Genomic DNA, 14886 nt, shown 5'->3' with positions numbered 1-14886 from the left:
GTCAAAAACAGCGACCACATAGTTGGGAATGACATGGTGTTCCTCTTGCGCCAATCTCCGAGATAGAATAATGTACATGGCGTGCCACAATACCGCTTGCAGTTCGATTAGAGCGCCCGCTGTGTGACGTCACCACCAAGCATGGCATCTGTACCGAGCTTTCTGCAGCCCATCTCATACGTTAAGTTTCAGTCTCACACACATACACACACAAAAATAAGAAGAAAAAAAAACCGTCGGATTACCTCACGCTGCAGGCCTTTAGAAACTGTTTTCTTCCTTTCAAGAACTGAAACGACATCGTCCTGTTCGCGTCTTCGAGCGCATCACTGGGGCAAATCACCCAACTGCAATAATTACAAAAAAAAGTTAATTAGTGGGGTTTAGTTAATTAGCTATATATTTAAAGGCGCATATCGCATTCACCACGGCTGAGAGTGTCCGCTGGACGGGTGACCTTTAGCTGAGAAATGGATCACTACTTTTCCGAACAGGGCATTTCGAAACCGTGGTATTTTCCACGCTATATATAGTACCTATATATAAGAAGCCGTGATATCCGAAAAACGACCACTGGAGCTTCGTCGTTTGATAATGCCGGCCCATACAATATCCGCCGTCGGTGTTCCGCAATGACAGGATGGATATAACAAAATGAAATGATGCTCATTTGCTGGTTCCCGCAAAGTTACAGAAGGGCGGTGATGGATCTCCTATAGTTAATAGATGAATTAGATATATACAGCACTGAAACACCAGACATGCCGAACATATACACCGAACACACACACACACACACACACACACACACACACACACACACACACACACACACACACACACACACACACACACACACACACACACACACACACACACACACACACACACACACACACACACACACACACACACACACACACACACACACACACACACACACACACACACACACACACACACACACACACACACACCTATATGTATGTATGTATGTATGTATGTATGTATGTATGTATGTATGTATGTATGTATGTATGTATGTATGTATGTATGTATGTATGTATGTATGTATGTATGTATGTATGTATGTATGTATGTATGTATGTATGTATGTATGTACGTACGTACGTACGTACGTACGTACGTATGTATGTATGTATGTATGTATGTATGTATGTATGTATGTATGTATGTATGTATGTATGTATGTATGTATGTATGTATGTATGTATGTATGTATGTATGTATGTATGTATGTATGTATGTATGTATGTATGTATGTATGTATGTATGCACTAAAGCGGACTATAGAACAGACAGATATATAGACTGTATAGAGAAAACAATGGCTGTTCTGTGGCGCCACCTCTCGGCAGCACCGCATGAAGTACTAACCGCCGTATTCACAAACGGAACTTATACTTACGCCAAAAGTGCTACTTTCAAAAGTGTGCCACAAGTATAAGATTAAGGAAAAGTTTAGGTGTGTTTCGAAAACCTGCCTAAATGCAGGAAAAGAAAGCCTTATGAAAGTTCCACTTATCGGGGGGGCAAAACGAGCATGGTAACGAGGCTACAAATGATTTCCACGTTAAAATGCAAGTTTTTTTCATAATAAACAGCTTCCAGTGGCCGCAAAACATTAATATGTTTTCATTGTTGCATTCACGCAAGCTGAACGCAAAATGTAGATGCACAGGCGCTATTTTTAACGAATTCCAATTTTCAGTCTGGCCACACTTGTTGCCGTTTTTTTTTGTTGGTGTATTTTGTCATTTCTGTTCTTCGTTTTCCGTCGCAGTTAACACGTGTTTGGTATTTGGAGCTTTCTTTTTTTTTTTCCTCTCAAACTAGCTGATTTCGTCGCTTTCTTGTTTTTGTTTTTTTACAATGACATCAGAGAGGAAAAAAATCAATTTTACGGAGGAGGAGCGGAGTGTACTCATTGATTTGGTGACCGAAATGAAAGATGTTGTTGAAAACAAACGCACGGACGCGGTGTCTGTAAATCACAAGAAGAAGGTGTGGGAGGAGATCGCGCTACGTTTCAATAGTCGGCACGGCGTGCGACCTCGTAACAGCCAGCAGCTACGAAAGTGCTGGGAAAACTTGAAGGAAAAGTGGCGCAGGTGCAAGGCGACTGACACCAAGGAGTTGTTCCGTACAGGTAAGCTGCCTTTTCATCGCATGCCAGCACCGCGACAGTAAACTTGCTTCACTGTGGCGTTCCACGTGTGCTGCAAAGATTTCATAACTGAGCATTCGCTGAGCCGAATTACTGTCGAGTGCAGTTGTGAGTATTGCCCACATCAATAAAATTTGCTATTGCGTTTTCAGGCGGTGGCTCAGCGGTTCAGTCAACGCTGACAGAAGAACTTGAAAGGGTTGGCGCTGTGGCATCGCACATGTCTGTGCGCATACCGAATCCCTTCGACAGCGACCGCGCACGACACGACGCAAGCGACAGTGCCAACGGCGGAACATACGCCGACGAATGCACAGCAGCAGTGGCGCGGCTCTTGGCGCCGATGCAGACTGCACCAATCGCTGCATTGCACGAAAACGAAGGTAAGGGGTTTGCTAGCGCACTGCGCATAATGGGTGCTTTGCAATGTTTTGCAGGAGGTATGAATGTCTGGCTAAAAAAATGAAAGCTTGATACTATGCATGTTTCGCCGCGGCACAACATGAGGCTCCCTATCTGATTATGTTTTCAAGTATACCGCGAAGGTCCACGACCGGTTTGTAATCGCTTGCATGGTTCCCTGTGTAGATGTCTTCGCAAATATCGTTGTTATAAATGCTAAATTGAATTTCATAGTTGGACCGCTAGGTTTAGAAATAATGTGAATGAACATTTAGAATAAACAGGAAGCAGTATAATCCCGCGTAAGAGCTAGAGCGTCTAGTCGTCTGTGACGAAACGTGAGAAATTAAAAACGCATTACAGGCTGACTTAACAGTATTAATATTTATGTTTATATCGTGTGGTAAGGCTGTTACCTGAATGAGAGATCGCCATATGAAAGGCGGGGCTATTGAAACACTTATTTGGAGCCGTATTTAAAAACATTGAATGACAATGTTGTCCGGGCAATTTTTTTTTTATTTATTTACCCTAAAGGCCCGATGGCCCATTACATGGGGGGGGGGGGGGGGGGGGGGAGCATCGAGCAAAAAGATGCGATGAACAAGCGCAGCACTAATGTGAGGACGTAAGAGGAAATAAATGAATACATCAAAATCCTGCGCATAACATTTTCACTGACAAGAATAAGGGCACTAGCATATGGGAAAATGCGTTACACACGATAGGCAAAAGGAAGTAAAAGGGAAAAAAAAATTTAAGTTGTTGCACAGCAAATATTCTCTCATAGCATATTATACCTCGTGGGATGTTTTTATGTTTGATATCCCTAGACTGCTGATTGCATCATGCTTATTATGCACTCTCAATGGCGAAGAGAAATAATGCAAAATGCTTCCAATGTTTTACAGATGCAGACGAACTCCCAGATATATATGAGGGAGATACAGACATTTGCCTCAGCAGTGAGGATCAAGCGGGTGGATTTTTACCACCACCACGGCCCCAGTCTCCGCAACCTCCCGCTCCGGCGCCAGGGTTACGACAAAATGCTGGCAGCAATGTTCAGAATGGAGCCCCTCATGGTAAAGCTAGCCGGCGTCGGACAGCACTCGAAGAAGAGCTGGAGGCTCGTTTACAAGCTGTCACTGATGAAAAAAATCAGAGGCGCAGAGAGCATCTCCTCCGAATGCGCATGATGCGGGCAGAACGAAAAGAAAAAAAAGCACTCAATGAACAAAAGTTATTGAATGCCAAAGCAAAGGCTAGTTTATTGAAAATTCAAATGCAGTTGATGCAGAGGAAAGCATAATAAATGCAGAAAAAAAGTCAGTTTTGAAGTATTTGATTTGAGTGCAAATAAATTGTGGCAGCAGCAGTAATGCTGACAACAAACCATACGTATTTGTTCAATCTCTCACTTCAGGACACAGCGAGCATGAGAAACGTGCTATAATATACATCATACACTAAAGCCTGATGTTTCCAGAGGTCTGTGGTGGAGATTTTTCATCAATACTATTCATGTGGGATCAGTCAAATCCAAGCTACCTGCAAGGTTTTCTCATGCTAGATGGACAGTACTGAAAACCTATTTACCATCCTCTACCTCCTGTTGTATTGGAAGGGTTATGGTATATATAAGGCTACTCCACACCTTTAGCCCTGTGTGATTAGTGGCATAAACTTGAAATGATCATGATTGTGACGAAAAGTGCTGATTAACAATTCGGTTACGGACTCTGAACCCATTTTGAGTGTCCTGAGGCTGTGGCTGTGCAGCTGTCCCCACTGTTGCTCCAGCAGGAAGCAGAGCAGGAGGGGCCAGTGTAATGGGGGAAGGCTGGATGCTGGGAGGGATTGGATCTTGTAGGCGCAGGCTCAGGTTGTGCAGAGCAGCACACGCTGTGATCACCAGCACCGAAGTGGTCATCTTTATCTGCAGTTTCATATCAAGGCACGGAAAGCGCCTTTTCCAAATGCCGAACACCCTTTCTACACTGTTGCGAATCCTTTTCTGTGAGGTGTTGAATCTAGAAAAAAAAATATGGTGCCAGATGTACTGCAGTTGTCAATATAACATTAAATGTTCAGAACGTTCTATTCCAGTTACAGCTTACCTTCGCTCTCCACTATTTTTAGGGTCCTTGAATGGAGTCATAAGATAGTGGCGACAGGCATAGCCAGAATCTCCCAACAAGATTCCTGGCACAACACCATCTTCGCACAGGGTTCTAGCACGACTGTTATCAAAGATGCGACTGTCATGAGCTGAGCCTGGCCAGCTGGCGACAACATCCAGGAATTGTAGCTGAGGCCCTGCGATTGCCTGCAACAGGAAAGTGCCAATGCGGTCAGTCTTTTTCTAGCCTAGTTCAAGGGTAAGCAGCACACCTCAACACTGCTACAAGCAACAAGCCACTCTCAATACAGACAATATATGACATCTTTATCAATAGCACTCACAATATTACTGCGTGATTTGAACATTTGTTTGCAAGCTGGTTACCCCACGTCGAGCTATAATTTCTAAAGTTATACAAATGTCTGATGCTTGGTTCACCAACAACAAAGTGAAGGAACTGTTGTCGACGTCCAGTGGCTGCTTGTGAAACAAAGATGCCTTTCCTGTTGGCCTGTTTCTAGCTTTCATTTAAGGTTAAGGGACACATCTCGACACGGCTAACAGTAACAAGCCACTCTCAACACAGACAATATATGACAACATCTTTATCAATAGCATTCACAATAGTATTGCGTGATGTGAACACTTGTTTGCAAGCTGGTTAACCTACGTCGAGCTATAATTTCTAATGTTATACAAATGTCTGATGCTGGTTTGCCAACAACGAAGTGAAGGAACTGTCGTCGGCATCCAGTGGCTGCTCGTGAAAAAAAAAAAAAAAAAAAAAGTCCTTGCTATTGGCCTCTTTCTAGCCTTTGTTTAGGTTAAGAGACACATCTTGACATGGCTAACAGCAACAAACCACTCTCAACACAGACAATAAATGACAACATCTTTATCAATAGCATTCACAATAGTACTGCACGATGTGAACACTTGTTTGCAACCTGGTTAACCCACGTCGTGCTATAATTTCTAATGTTATACAAATGTCTGATGCTGATTTGCCAACAACGAAGTGAAGGAACTGTTGTCGGCGTCCAGTGGCTGCTTGTGAAACAAAGATGCCCTTGCTATTGGCCTCTTTCTAGCCTTTATTTAGGTTAAGAGACACATCTTGACATGGCTAACAGCAACAAACCACTCTCAACACAGACAATATATGACAACATCTTTATCAATAGCATTCACAATAGTACTGCATGATGTGAACACTTGTTTGCAACCTGGTTAACCCACGTCAAGCTATAATTTCTAATGTTATACAAATGTCTGATGCTGGTTTGCCAACAACGAAGTGAAGGAACTGTCGTCGGCGTCCAGTGGCTGCTCGTGAAAAAAAAAAAAAAAGTCCTTGCTATTGGCCTTATCTAGCCTTTATTTAGGTTAAGAGACACATCTCGACATGGCTAACAGCAACAAACCACTCTCAACACAGACAATATATGACAACATCTTTATCAATAGCATTCACAATAGTATTGCGTGATGTGAACACTTGTTTGCAAGCTGGTTAACCTACGTCGAGCTATAATTTCTAATGTTATACAAATGTCTGATGCTGGTTTGCCAACAACGAAGTGAAGGAACTGTCGTCGGCGTCCAGTGGCTGCTCGTGAAAAAAAAAAAAAAAAGTCCTTGCTATTGGCCTCTTTCTAGCCTTTATTTAGGTTAAGAGACACATCTTGACATGGCTAACAGCAACAAACCACTCTCAACACAGACAATAAATGACAACATCTTTATCAATAGCATTCACAATAGTACTGCACGATGTGAACACTTGTTTGCAACCTGGTTAACCCACGTCGTGCTATAATTTCTAATGTTATACAAATGTCTGATGCTGATTTGCCAACAACGAAGTGAAGGAACTGTTGTCGGCGTCCAGTGGCTGCTTGTGAAACAAAGATGCCCTTGCTATTGGCCTCTTTCTAGCCTTTATTTAGGTTAAGAGACACATCTTGACATGGCTAACAGCAACAAACCACTCTCAACACAGACAATATATGACAACATCTTTATCAATAGCATTCACAATAGTACTGCATGATGTGAACACTTGTTTGCAACCTGGTTAACCCACGTCAAGCTATAATTTCTAAAGTTATACAAATGTCTGATGCTGATTTGCCAACAACGAAGTGAAGGAACTGTTGTCGGCGTCCATGTGGCTTCTTGTGAAACAAAGATGCCCTTGCTATTGGCCTCTTTCTAGCCTTTATATAGGTTAAGAGACACATCTTGACATGGCTAACAGCAACAAACCACTCTCAACACAGACAATATATGACAACATCTTTATCAATAGCATTCACAATAGTACTGCACGATGTGAACACTTGTTTGCAACCTGGTTAACCCACGTCAAGCTATAATTTCTAAAGTTATACAAATGTCTGATGCTGGTTTGCCAACAACGAAGTGAAGGAACTGTTGTCGGCGTCCAGTGGCTGCTTGTGAAACAAAGATGCCCTTGCTGTTGGCCTGTTTCTAGCCTTCATTTAAGGTTAAGGGACTTATCTCGACACGGCTAACAGAAACAAAGCACTCTCAACAAAGACAATATATGACAACATCTTTATGAATAGCATTCACAATAGTACTGCACGATGTGAACACTTGTTTGCAACCTGGTTAACCCACGTCGAGCTATAATTTCTAATGTTATACAAATGTCTGATGCTGGTTTGCCAACAACGAAGTGAAGGAACTGTTGTCGGCGTCCAGTGGCTGCTTGTGAATAAAAAAAAAAAAAAGCCCTTTCTTTTGGCCTGTTTCTAGCCTTTATTTAGGTTAAGAGACACATCTCGACACCGCTAACAGTAACAAGCCACTCTCAACACAGACAATATATGACAACATCTTTATCAATAGCATTCACAATAGTACTGCATGATGTGAACACTTGGTTGCAACCTGGTTAACCCACGTCGAGCTATAATTTCTAATGTTATACAAATGTCTGACGCTGGTTTGCCAACAACGAAGTGAAGGAACTGTTGTCGACGTCCAGTGGCTGCTTGTGAAACAAAGATGCCCTTGCTGTTGGCCTGTTTCTAACCTTTATTAGAGACACATCTCGACACGGCTAACAGCAGCAGGACACTCTCAACACAAGGAGAATAAGCCAATGACCTTATAAATTATGTTCATTTGTTGCTATGATTAATGTTACAAGTGTATAAGTTACTTGGCTGCATAAAAAATTGTAAGCAAGGACTGTGACTACTGCTAGTTCTGCAGCAAAAATAGAGATTGCATTCAACACAGCCAATTTGCTGGCTTTTAGAACTGGGACACTTTGATACTGCTTGGATTCATATCATTCAATATGACGGTCACACAGAATCAGCTTCAGCAGTGAGTTAAATACTATGCATGTCAACCGCAATTAGAAGGCTGACTGGTAAATATAACAATTGAGAATGTATTATCGCTGTTAATGATTTCAAATGATATTTCGCTGTGCTTTATATAAAAGAACAAGAGTTCGAGTTTTTCCGAGTAATGTATACTCAACAGAAAAAAAAAAAAAAAAAAAAACATCTCCGTTCAAGTTTATCCTCTGTCACGAACTGGCGGGGATTAAAAACACGTACCTGAACGTTGATCGAAAAGTAGCCTTTTCTGTTCCTGAATACTTCGGCGTCGTCGCCTCCGGGACTCTTGATACGGACGTGAGTGCAGTCTATGCACCCGATCACTCCAGGAAAACCTCCCATCGTATAAAAATCTTGCATTACTTGCGGTGCTCGCGTGCAATCAGGCAGTTTCACGAGTGCCGGAAACAGTGTGGCAGCGATCATCGAAGTAACGCGCTCGACGATTCGCGACACCGTGGGCTGTGAAATGTTCACCAGGTCCCCACTCACTACCTGGAAGGTTCCGGCGCCATAGAAGCGCAATGTCACTAACAACTGGAGAAGCGGCGGCACGGGGCAACCACGGTCATCTGTGTTCGCTTTAAGCGGCAGCATTGCCAGCAGCTGTAGAATGGCCTGCTTCGAGAACCGGTATCGGGAGAGAAACTCGCTGTCCGTGTACTCTTCCATCGGGTTGATGCGGTCCCTGAATATGCGCCGTAATGTTGTGACATATGGGCGGCCTTCGCGGTTTTCAATTTCTCTTACGAGGGCGACGAAGTCGACGAACGCCGAGAAACTTTCGTGATGGGTAGCCATCTTGGGCCCCGCCGGGGTGGTGCAGTGGTAAGACGCCCGACTACTGTGCCGGAGTTCCCGGGTTCGAACCCGACCGCGGCGGCTGCGTTTCGATGGAGGCGAAACGAAGTGGCGTCCGTGTGCTGTGCGATGTCAGCGCACGTTAAAGATCCCCAGGTGGTCGAAATTATTCCGTAGCCCTCCACTACGGCTCCTCTTTCTCTCTTTCCACTTTCATTCCCACCTTCCTCCCTTCCCTTACGGCGCGGTTCGGGTGTCCACAGAGCAAGTGTGACAGTTACTGCGCCTTTCCCTTCCTGTGAACCAATTTAACTTTAATTAAGCCATCTTGGACGCCAAAAGGTGCGCGTTAAGATAGCTCCCAAGCTACCTTTGGGAATGCTCACTTATCATTAAGTTAAGATCGCGAAAAAGTTCGGCTTTTGTACAAGTTTGGATTCTGAAACACGTTAAGCCGCTGTTAAGTGGACGAAGGGATAAGATAAGTATAAGTTCCGTTTGTGAATACGGCGGTAAGTGGGATAACGCGCGTTGTTGTTGTTGTTGTTGTTGTTGTGGCTGTAGGAAGAAGGAAAAGAAAATGCACGGGCCTGCTACTGGCTCTGTAGCTGATCCACCTCCGTTGCCTTGATTTATTTATTTATGTATTTTATTTATTTATAGGAAAGGAAAGGCGCAGTGTCTGTCACACTTGTGTCTGTGGACACCTTAACCGTGCCGTAAGGGAAGGGAGGAAGGTGGGAGTGAAAGTGGAAAGAGTGAAAGAGGAGCCGTAGTGGAGGACTACGGAGAAAATTCGACCACCTGGGGATCTTTAACGTGCGATGACATCGCACAGCACACGGACGCCTCTTCGCTTCGCCTCCATCGAAACGCAGCCGCCGAGGTCGGGTTCGAACCCGTGTACTCCGGCACAGAAGTCGGGCGTCTTACCACTGCACCACCCCGGCGGGGCACCTCCGCTGCCTGATTTATTTATAGGAAGGGAAAGGCGCGGTAACTGTGTCACTTGTTTTCTGTGGACACCGCAACCGCGCCGTAAGGGAAGGGAGGAAGATGGGCGTGAAAGGGGAAAGAGAGAAAGAGGAGCCGTAGTGGAGGGCTACGGAGTAATTTCGACCACCTGGGAATCTGTAACGTGCGCTGACATCGCACAGCACACGGACGCCTCTTCGTTTCGCCTCCATACCTCCGCTGCCTCGTGCAGACAGACGAGAAAATAGAGAAGAAAGAAAAGGAAGAGGGAAAGAAAGACGCGCACCGCAACAGCCGTCGTCCACGAAGCCCGCCTCGTGCAGACAGACGAGAAAATAGAGAAGAATGAAAAGGAAGAGGGAAAGAAAGACGCGCACCGCAACAGCCGTCGTCCACGAAGCGGTGGCGGGTGCAATGACAGCCTACAACAAATAAAAATTCTGTGGCAAGCTAGCCCCCGCCGCAAGCGGCGGTGATCTACCTCCCCTAGCCTCATCAGGGGAGAGAGACAGTTGAACTGTTGCTGTGTGATCATTTTCTATGCAGTTTAGCTGCGCGCTAATTCTGCATTCACATATTTATTTACACTTCTGTTTTGGCTTGTTTAAGCTTAATTTGAGGTATTATGCTCATTCATTCAGCAAGACAGCACTTCATCGAGCCAGCTGATTGATTTATAGGAAGGGAAAGGCGCGGTAACTGTCTCACTTGTTTTCTGTGGACACCCCAAAAGCGCCGCAAGGGAAGGGAGGAAGGGGGAGTAAAAGTGGAAGGAGAGAAAGAGGAGCCGTAGTGGAGGGCTGCGGAGTAATTTCGACCACCTGGTGATCTTTAACGTGCGCTGACATCGCACAGCACACGTACGCCTCCTCATTTCGCCTCCACCGAAACGCAGCCGCCGACGTCGAGTTCGATCCCGGGTACTCCGGCACAGTAGTCGGGCGTCTTACCACTGCACCACCCCGGCTGGGCTCATCGAGCCAGCTAGCTGTCGAATCGAAGCGTGGGCCCAGCCGATAAGTTTACTTGGACGAGCGTTGTTATTGCCATTAAAAAGGAACTGAAGCTTCCACACAACCATTCAGCAGCAAGCTGCCACTGAATCTCAATTATAAGAATTCTTCTAGAGAAAGCAGAGCTGTCAGGAGTCTGGACGATGCTGACCGCCTTGAAATAGCACCGGCGGAAGCGGTTCCGTTCACCTGCTCCGTAAACATAGTAGAACAGACAAGTTAGTGTGTGGGGAGTAGTAACTTGGTTCTTTATCATAATAGAATTAAATAAAAATAAAAATAATAACGGAAGGAAAAGATTTTTGCCTGCCCCGGTATCTGCTATCGAAATAAGGTGAAGCACCTGAACTAGGGCGAATGGGGAAGGCGGGGTTCAATTTTTATAGCAAGTGTGAAAAAGTGCTTCCCACGAAGAGAATTCTTGCGCACTGACTGCCCCGCCGGGGTGGTGCAGTGGTAAGACGCCCGACTACTGTGCCGGAGTTCCCGGGTTCGAACCCGACCTCGGCGGCTGCGTTTCGATGGAGGCGAAACGAAGAGGCGTCGTGTGCTGTGCGATGTCAGCGCACGTTAAAGATCCCCAGGTGGTCGAAATTACTCCGTAGCCCTCCACTACGGCTCCTCTTTCTCTCTTTCCACTTTCACTCCCACCTTCCTCCCTTCCCTTACGTCGCGGTTCGGGTGTCCACAGAGCAAGTGTGACAGTTACTGCGCCTTTCCCTTCCTGTGAACCAATTTATTATTATTGCGCACTGACTACCGGTTATTGGCAATCATGGTTCGGGCGCGCATATTTGCTTTCCTCGCGCAGAATAGCTTTGCTGACGCATACCTCAGCATATCACAACATGTAATGCTCTATTTCCCATTTATTCACGTACTCTGACATTACATCAGCACTGCAGACGCTGCCTGAGACTACTCATCATGCATACAGCTGCCCGTGCTGCATCTTTAGTTCACTTTAGTGTAACTACTGTGTCAACGCCTTCATTCAGAAAAATGAGACCTTCTGTCTTTCGCACGATCCTTCCTTGTTCTGAGAGCGTACTGCTCCGTGAAAGCAGCATCTTTTGTATCTTGCCTGCAATACGTCTTCGCTAGCTTCGCCAGTGAGAAGCACAAATTAAAACGCGCACGCCGTTCCCTCTGCCGCTACTCACCGAACTGTTTAGTGCGAACTCCATGGACAAAATATTGCTCGCTGAAATGTCTGCTGCACACATGAGAATGACCACTCGCTTCTCTGCCCATTAAAATCTTGAACAAGGAAGATTTCGTGAGCTGTTTTTTTTCTCAGGTAGCAATGGGAGCTTGCTCCGTGTTCCGTCGCGTACCTCCGGGTACAGAGCAATATCGGACCATGGCTACAGCTTTAAACTTCAGCAACTGCAGCAACGATGCAAGATCAAAAGTACAATGCTTGCACTCATTATCAGGCAAACCTACAGAAAAAAGAACGCGACTATTACCGCTTAAAACGCACAAATTAAATCAAGCATCTGGTCCAGCAGCCGCAAGAGGAGTCACGTGATCCCACTTGCTCCCCTAGGTCGACGCTAGCGCCCTTCGCTCCAATGGTGGCGCTCGCGCCCAATACGCTCATTAGCATTACGCGATGGTCGAGTTCGGGGAAGGGGGTAGGGGAGGGGGGGTGGTCCTGTCTGTATCCTCCTTCAAATAACCATAGCCTTTCCAGCTCTATTTTTGCTTCCTCTCTGCAGTCTATCCTTGTCTGATTCTGCGATGCTCTTATATATCCTGCCGGCTGCGGCAAAAAAAAAAAAAAAAAAAAAAAAAAAAAAAAAAAAAAAAATCGGTTTCCTGTGTCTTCTAAACTGCTAGATTAGAGATCCCCTTGTGTACCGTTGATAGATTTTAGTAGCAAGTTCCATCATCAACTTTTCCTAGCCCCTCTTTTTACACTGTTTTCTATTTTTCTGATATGCAATAACCAGTTCAATTGTTGTTGCTTTACAGGCAATAAAGGCTTGTTACGTTTTGCTGCTGGAATAGTACAATTGTCACAACGCAAAAAGGCCAGCTCCTGTACGCAGCCTCTAAATGTTAATTGCCCGATATCTAAACTCAATTACCACCTCTCCATCTTCCCACCTTTCCTTATCATCATCCACATTCAACCTCCAAGAAGCGTCGAACGCCACAATACATCTGCATTCCAGAAGCTCATCCACCACCAATCTATTAGCTGGGGCCGTTCTAGGATCTTACCCATTCAATCTTTTTCGTCTTTCAACGTAAATAAACTTCTCTTTCCTCTAACATATTGCTCTGCTTATTGGTAACCTTTAAGAAGATGTCAAAACGTTCCATGTCTGTGTTGCTAAGGCTAAATTGAAACGAAGGGAAGGCGCTTCCCAATTTATATATTTCACGTGTGCACCCAGGGTAACAAAAAATAAAAAATAAATGCTTGAGTCGAAAATAACACGAGAAACATGTAAGGCCGCTATCAGCAATACCTGCTCAAGGAACTTCAATAAGACAAGACTAGCTTATCATTTACTGGTGCAGTAAACAGGACAAAGAACATGGAGAATGGTATGCACCAAAGAGAGAAGAGCACGGCAACAGTAGCAAATCCTGGTTGTTCCAAGAAATCAGCGGAATATGCGGAAACAAATATAGCGTGGCCGAGAAGGCTTCGAGCACGCTATTTTTCTGATCTGGATAATTTCCTCATTAGCTATCAGGTAAACGAAATAGCTCTTCTTTCAACACGCTGCGACTATGAAATTTTATTTAAAGAAAACTGCTATGCAGATATTTGCGAAATTTCAGGAAGCTGGGGAAAGTTGCCTAGGGACTTTCCATGTTTTATTTGTTTAGAAAGTTGGCCCAATGTTTTAACATGTTGTTCAAAATACAAATTCCGATGCTTTCGTTTGGCGAATACTTTTTTTATTGTTGCCTTTTATATTTAGATCTAATGTGGCAATACGATGTGGTCAAACGTATACTTACAGTCTATCTTGGCTTAATTTTTGTCAGCATTGGAAGTTTATTTTCATGAACATACAGATGATAGTATACATGAGGCTGCGCTTCGAGATGAATAATATGCCATGCATGGTTAATAAAAATGAGATGCACATTAAGTTAGTAAACGGCAGAAAAAAAAAAGTATACCGGAAGTTTACTTCTGAGAACCTGTTTGGCATGTTATGATACCCCTGGCTTAGAGCAGCCAGGAAACCACGTTGTCCATGGGTTGATGGGAGCTATATCTTCATTTCAATTGTCGCCGTACAGCCACTGTTCAATACCAGTGCTTTATGTGCAGTTAGTAAACCTGCTTGATCTACTGACTGTTATGCGGACGATTATAGTAAACAAACCGTGCTTAACTGGCTGGCAGAAAGAAAGTCATGCTTCGCAGTCCGACTAAGGAGCAATGCCCGAAATCACCCAACGGCGCTGCTTCACTTCGCCTCACTCCCCGGTCATCCTTTTTTTTTTTTTTTCAGTTATATTTAGCTAAGTATACGTATCAACGTAAGCATAAAAGCTTACACTGATGAAGAAAACCAACGCCAAAGATGGTAAAGGCTGCGAGGTGTGGTTTGGTGGCATCGGGCGACTCACAAAACTGATTGGGACAAAGCAGGTAAAATTTAAAACGTCCCCGATAATGACGTCTTCTTCAAGTTTCTCCACATTGCTTCGCTGCTGTGAGGCGAAGCCTGAAGTTAGTCGCGACTTTAATATTTTTTTACACAATATCTTTCAATGAAAGTGCAAAACCACTTCGTCGGCTAATCTACAAGTTTCAAATATGCTAATGCGCACACCTGGGTAAATTCTCGAAAGAGTGTTTCAGCTTACATTTAAACCAACTGTCGAACCTCTGTATACCTAAAGCAGACGTTGTAATGTCTTGCTGAATGAAATCTCGTCGTGTAGATACGAATAGACTGAGACAGAGTCCTTATCTAAACAAAAGGAAAGGTTCACCATGCATCTGCGAGGAGTCGGTGA

General features: G+C 44.5%; 1 protein-coding gene across 1 annotated transcript; it reads left to right on the top strand.

The window, feature by feature from the left end:
• Nucleotides 1-1728: 1728 nt before the first annotated feature.
• On the top strand, nucleotides 1729-4063 carry LOC146191470 (myb/SANT-like DNA-binding domain-containing protein 3). The gene is made up of 4 exons (XM_084600333.1): nucleotides 1729-2170; nucleotides 2341-2571; nucleotides 3502-3675; nucleotides 4017-4063. The coding sequence occupies exons 1-4, from the start codon at nucleotides 1894-1896 to the stop codon at nucleotides 4061-4063; spliced, it is 729 nt and encodes a 242-aa protein (XP_084456459.1). The 5' UTR covers nucleotides 1729-1893.
• The last annotated feature ends 10823 nt before the right edge of the window (nucleotides 4064-14886 follow it).

Source organism: Amblyomma maculatum, chromosome 4 (genome assembly GCF_055883805.1).
Source record: "Amblyomma maculatum isolate TAMU_Amacu chromosome 4, ASM5588380v1, whole genome shotgun sequence".
NCBI lineage: Eukaryota > Metazoa > Arthropoda > Arachnida > Ixodida > Ixodidae > Amblyomma > Amblyomma maculatum.
The sequence above is the reverse complement of the archived record's forward strand: the minus strand, read 5'-3'. Positions and strand labels throughout refer to the sequence as shown.